The following is a 6000-nucleotide window of genomic DNA, read 5'->3' as shown; positions in this document are numbered from 1 at the left end:
ATCGGCGCGGGCTTCGGTGACGTCATGGGGCGGGGCCTGTGGGGGGCCGGGGGCGGAAGGGGAGGGCGGACCCAGCGCCTCGGAGTCGGGGGCGGGCGGGCGGGACGGATTCCGCCCCGCTGCGCACCGGCGTCCGGAAAGCCGGCTGTGCTCGGAGCTGCTCGGGAGGGGCGAGCCTCCCTCGCCCGCCCGCGCCGCAGGTCGCGGCGGCGGGGAGTCGCCGCAGCCGGCTGCATCCGGCGCCCACCGCAGGGGAAGGGGTCGGAAACGGGGTGGCAAGTCCCAGGGCTCAGCTCCTGCGCCCGGTCCCGCCACGCCCCCGTCCAGCTCCCAGCGACGCTGGGCAAAGAGCACGGAGCTGAGGGGACAGGTTGGGGGGGGGGTTTCCATCCATCAGCACCCCCTGCCCCGCACACGGGAGCGCCACAGCCCTGGGGCCTGAGGGAGGACGACACGGCCACCCTACTTGGAGAGCTGTGTTCTCGGGGGCTTTAGCTGGGGGGCACCTGGTAGATGGGTCTGTAAGAGGGGGCCCCTGGGGGTCGGTGTGGCTGTCACTCGTGATTTCCAGAGGAAGCGCTGGGCACCTGGGACCACCGGGCGTTCAGGGGCCAGCATCTGCGGAGGCCCCCGGCCCCTTTCCGAACAATTCCAACTGACTTCTGTGACCAAGTAGCCCGGAGCGCTCAGCCTACACACAGGAAGCTGCAGGTTGTCCAAGCCGCCCCCCTGGGCAGGGCCGGGCCCAGGGTTGAGTGGCACAGGCATCCTGAGGGAGAGGCCACCCCTGGGCCTGGCTCGCGGCCAGCGGGGCAGCTGGGGCACAGAGGAGCCCCCCGCCCTCGGCACAGGGCTCTAGGGGGCAGCTGAAGCCGGCACGGTGCCGGTTCTGTCACCACATCCGGGGCTGGGGCTGAGGAAGGAAGGAAGTCTGAGGCTGGAGCGAAAACCCAAACCAGCACCTGGGGGAGCGGCCTGGAGCCTGGCACGCGGCAGCCAGGCCACGTGGCGCCCCCGCCCTGGCGTGCAGCTGACCCCCACGGGGAACCCACCGCCCGTGCCCTGCACCCCCAGCAGGCAGCGGGAGTGAGGCAGGCAGAGGAGGGCTCAGGGCAGGGGCTGGCTGGGGACCCCGAGCCGCCCACCCCCAGGGCTCATCTCCAACCTGCCTCAGAACACAGCGAAGTGCCAGGAGGAAGAGGTGACGCGAGGTCTGCCCAGCCGGCCCCCGACTCACCGGTCCCACGGCCTCACCGCCGCCCACCCCACGTGCCCAGGTGGGGCAGGGCACACCTGCTGGTCAGGGCTCTGCCCCTGGGGACAGCAAGGAGGGGCAGCAGGAGATGCGGTCCTGTGCCCCCACTTCCGCCCTAGGGCCCTCCTGTCCCCCTCGCCACTCTGCCACAAAACCCCAACCACAGTATCCTTCCCCCCCAACTCCGCCCAGCCAGACCCCAAAAGACCGCTCGGTCACCCACCTTACTCCAAAGGGTTTATTGAGACAAGTTTTCACATACAAGTTCAGGGGCGGGGGGAGGGCCTTATAAACAGGAACCGAAGTGGGGACGGAGGGCACAGGGCAGACCCGAAAGAAGAGTGAAATAAATAGAGAAGAGTGGTGGGGGGGGGGGGGGGAGCTGACTATCACACAGTGATAACATGGGGCGGACGCCATTACAATCCCGGTTATTTGTACAGATATACAGGGTGGGCGGGGGCCCCTCCCCCAGGCAGCTCAGGCCCTGGAGGCCTGGGTTAGTGTCTGGAAAGCAGGGGAGGGGGGCTCGGGGATTCTCCCAGTGTGGCTCCCAGCCAGGGTGGGGGGATGGCGGGCAGGGCGGGGCCCCAGAGGAGAGAGAGCCTGGCACCTTCTGGCATCTTGGAAAAACATCCCCAAGGACCACCCACCCCACACCCGGCTACGCTGCCTTCAGGAAGGCAGTGGGTGTGGGACAGGGAGGAAGACCCCAGCGGCCGTCCTTGAGGGGCCAGCCCAGGCTGGGGTGTGGGGCAGGAGAGCCGAGGGGAGGGGCTCCCGGGGAAAGGGCCGTTAGCACCACCGGGCTCCACGCAGGCCTCTGAGCCTCGGCACGAGGCGGAGTCACCTGCAGGAGACGGGGGAGGCGGGGACGACACTGCAGCGCAGCCTCCAGTGCCCGTGCCCACGGTGGGGTCACCTCAGCAGTTCCAGCACCGGGCACTCGGGCCAAGCAGGCAGTGCCAGCGAGATGTCCGGGCCACGTGCGGGCAGGGGTGGGGTTTCTGCCTCCCCGTCCAGAGCGCAGAGGGCCCCAGCCCCTCACCTGGGCCCCCCCGGCCCGGCCCCTCTCCAGCCAGCGCAGCAGCCAGGGCGGGGCCAGTGGGCATCATACGAAGACCTTGGCCAGGGCGTCGGCGCCGGCGCTGGCAATGAGGGCCTTGCTGGGGTGGCAGGCCACGGCGTGGATGGCCTCCTCGTGCTTCTTGCGGTGGGCCGTGATCTCCTGCACGCACGTCTTGTTGTCCAGGCTCCACAGGCGCAGGGAGCAGTCATGGCCTGCGCGGGCAAGGAGCTCTGAGCCCACACCTGGCCTGTCTGCGGGCCTCGGACGTGGCAGGGCCTCGACCCACCGCCCCCAGCCCCCTGCTCCATCACCTCCCAACGCCCACCCAGACGACAGCCATCCTTTTGCACACATGGGCAGGCTTGGCCCCCTCCGCGGGGTCACCACAGCTCTGAGGACACGCCCTCCCCGCGGGGATGGGGCCCTGTGCTGTCTTCCATGCCCCACGCTGGGTGCCGCTGACCGTCCGCACAGCCGCCCTCCGAGGCCGGGCTCTCCGTGACGACCCCAGCAGCGAGAGACCGCCTGCTTCAGCCACTCGGCTAGCCCCTGCCTGACAAAGCCCCTTCCCCAAGCCCCGCTCCCCTGGATCAAGTCCTCGCCCCCTTCCAAGCCGCTGCCGGATGTGGAGAGCGGGGTGGCCCCGGCGCTCAGGCCTGCGTGGGGTTCCGCCAGCCAGGCCTGGACCGCCGTCCCCGTGTCTGTGACAGGGCATAAGCACCAGCGGCCACGACAGGCCAAGTGCCTCTGGCGGGTCCAGGCGCGGGGCTGCCCGCGTGTCCCTCTGCTCTTCCCCAACCCTGGACTGGAGGTCCCAACTTACTCCCTGACATGAGGAAGACGCCATTGGGGTCCACGGCGAGGCAGGTGACAGCATCCAGGTGGGCGACCATGGAGTGCACAGATTTACCTGGGGGGAGACGGCGGGGGGGGAGGCAGGCCCTGGAGAAGATGCGCCCACGTGGGCCCCAGAACGCCCTCTCCCTGCACTGGGGGCTGGGGCCCTCACCTGTGCGATTGTCCAGGAAGCGGATGCCCCTGTCGTCGTGGGCGGTGATGGAGAGGGGCTGGCTGGGGTGGCTCACCACCTGGTTGATCTGGGTTGGGCCTGTGAAGAAAAGGGGTGAAGAGGGGAGGTGTGGAAGGGAGAACTGGGGAGACCAGAGGAGCGAGAAGAACCCGGGGGCTGCCCACTCTCTCGCGCCTCGGTCCATCTGGCAGGCGGGCACCCCAGAGCCCCAGGCGGGCCCCTCCACGGGCCTCACTTCCTTCCTGCCCTGAACCCGAGGGCACGGGGCAGCCATCTGCAGTGCCAGGCAGCTGGGCCCAGACCCACGCCGCCGCCCTTACCGCTGCTCCCCCGGGACTCCAGCGTGAGGAGGGCGCTGCCCGTCTCCAGGTCGTACAGCACGGTGTCCCCTGAGCGGAAGGCGGCCACGATGTGCGCGGGCTCGGTGCTGGTGAAGGCCACAGAGGTGGGGACGTCGTGCCCTGGGGGCAGAGGGTAAAGGCTGCCGACAGGCCGCGCCCGGGAGCAGCGCCCGCCCGGCCAGGGGCCCCCGCTCACCGCTGGCTGCAGGGAAGGTGCACAGGCAGGCCGGGCTGCCGCTGGGGTCCCAGACGCGGACGGTGCCGTCGGCGGAGCAGGAGGCCAGGCGCTGCGAGGCGGGGCTGAAGGCCAGGCCCCACACGGCGTCCCCGTGGCCCTCCAGGACGTGGCTCAGGACGCTGGGGTCTGCAGGGCCACAGGCGAGGGAGCGCTCAGGCGGCCGGCCTCCCCCTGCAGGAGGGCTGCAGGGAGCTCTGGCTGCAGAACCCGGGCAGCCCTCAGAGCTGTCCCCGACCGGGCCCTGTGCTGCGGCCGCTCGGGACAAACGTGGGCCCTGAAGCCATGCCTCTGCTCCCCGCCGGCTCCCGGCCCGGCGTGCGATGCTTCTCAGGACTCAGTGAGGGGAGGGAGGCATGGCGGGGGCCCTGCGCCCCGACGGCTTCTGCTTGTTGCTGTGGGCCCAGCCCTTGGCCTACAGGGTCTCCTGGACCTGTATCCCGGTGCGGGAAGCTTTCTGGTCTCCCTGCAGTCCCCTGTCCAGGGCCCTGCGACAGCCCTGTGGCACACCTGGCTGGGACCGTTCTCTGGGAGGCAGGGGACATGGTCCTCTGACCTCTGACCTCCGCCACGAGATGCAGCACAGCCTCAGAGAGCTGTGGGGGCTGGTGCTGGCCTCCTCCTGACTCTCGGAAGCCCAAGGATGAAGCCTGGAGCGTCCCCACCGGGCCCCGGGCCCTGCTCTGCTCCCGTCTCCACCTCCCCTTTCTCCTCCCAGGCTCCTCTGCTCAACCACCTGGAGACCAGGTCCACTGCCCCTTCCACCACTACCAGTCCTGCCTCCTCTCGCCCGCCCCCAGCCCACACTCCATCCTCCATCCTCGATCCCACTGGTCCACGACCAGCCAGCCAGGAGCCCTCCACACCCCCAGGGCCTAGAGCACAGCGCGGTGGTGGCACACACGGGAAGAGCCCACTGCAGCCCGGTGCCAGGGCCGAGGGGAGGCAGGCAGGGAGCTGTCCTCACCGTAGCCGTCATAGGGATCCATGTTGAGGTCTGGAATCTTCCAGCCGTGGATGCGGGCATCTGCGCCCCCACTGTAACAGTACTCGCTGTTGCTGCCCACGGCCACTGCCAACACAGGGCCCCTGGAGGGTACAGAGTGGGGTGGAGGGAGCAAGACGAGGTCAAGACCATCTATGGCCACAGGACCTTCAAGTTCTCTGCCAGCGTTTCTCCAGGAAGGACAAAAGGTATCCAGGCTGCGCCGTGCGGGCACGCAGCCTGCCCCGCCACCCGCCACCCGAGGGGCTGTGCGGAGCACCAGGGGCAGGGGACCAACACAGAGCCCAGGGTGAAGGTGGGTGCAGGGGCCGGTGCTGGGGCACGCAGTCCTACCTGTGGGCCCGGAAGGCGTGGATGGGCTCCACGTCCAGGGCGGCATTCCTGCAGGGAGCCAGAGGGGCCGTGTCACCGAGCCCGCGCCCCCCGCGCCCGCCCCGCGCCCCCGCGGCCTGAGCTCACTTCCTGGCCGCGGCCGCCTTCTGCAGGTTCCAAAGCTTCAGCGTGCCGTCCTCGGAGGCGGTGAGCAGCGCCGACTGGCTGCGGTGGAACGCCAGCGAGCGGATGCCGTCGTAGTGCGAGCGGAGGGTGAACTTGGGGTTCCACGTCTTCTTGAAGGCGTCTTTGCTGTCCGACAGCTGTTGGGGGAGGGCCGCCTCAGCATCGCCTCGCCCGCCCGGCGCTCTCCCCTTCCTCTTTCTGGGCACAGTCCCCGCCCCCCACTCAACAACCCTCCACAGAGGCTGGCTCCTGGGAGACCACCCTTGCCTCTGAAGGGGTCAAGGGTCAACAAGGCTTTCCTGAGGGGTAACAGTGAGCAGGCTCAATGCGATGGGGAGGGCAGGCCTGGCGCCACGGCACAGCAGGCTAAGCCAGCAGAGCTGCTCTGCCTCGGGTCAGCTCCCTGCTCGTGGGCTGGGAAAGCGGCGGAGGACGGCCCCAGTGCTTGGGCCCTGCACCCACGTGGGGGACCCGGATGGAGTCCCAGGCTCCTGGCTGCGGCCTGGCCATCTGGGGAGTGAACCAGCGGATGCAGGGTCTCTCCCTCCGTCTGTTAACTCTGCCTT

General features: G+C 69.6%; 1 protein-coding gene across 4 annotated transcripts in view; it reads right to left on the bottom strand.

Annotated features, from left to right (window-relative positions):
* Positions 1-1479: 1479 nt before the first annotated feature.
* The window catches only part of STRN4 (striatin 4), a 22153-nt gene continuing 17632 nt past the window's right edge, over positions 1480-6000 (bottom strand). For 2 of the 4 annotated variants that reach the window (XM_070062056.2, XM_070062057.2), the window contains exons 10-17: positions 5396-5571; positions 5270-5317; positions 4898-5019; positions 3892-4059; positions 3675-3815; positions 3334-3432; positions 3148-3234; positions 1480-2536 (exon numbers count right to left, since the gene is read on the bottom strand). In XM_070062056.2, coding sequence (XP_069918157.1) covers positions 2367-2536; positions 3148-3234; positions 3334-3432; positions 3675-3815; positions 3892-4059; positions 4898-5019; positions 5270-5317; positions 5396-5571 — 1011 coding nt within the window. In that variant the 3' untranslated portion in view covers positions 1480-2366. Of the gene's footprint in view, positions 2537-3147; positions 3235-3333; positions 3433-3674; positions 3816-3891; positions 4060-4897; positions 5020-5269; positions 5318-5395; positions 5572-6000 lie in introns of those variants that run through there. The other 2 variants (XR_011383906.2, XR_016225447.1) reach the window with 2 other exon arrangements.

This window comes from Oryctolagus cuniculus, chromosome 18 (assembly GCF_051225735.1).
Source record: "Oryctolagus cuniculus isolate XC-2025 breed Fujian yellow rabbit chromosome 18, ASM5122573v1, whole genome shotgun sequence".
Lineage (NCBI taxonomy): Eukaryota > Metazoa > Chordata > Mammalia > Lagomorpha > Leporidae > Oryctolagus > Oryctolagus cuniculus.
This window is presented reverse-complemented; position numbering and strand designations above follow the sequence as displayed.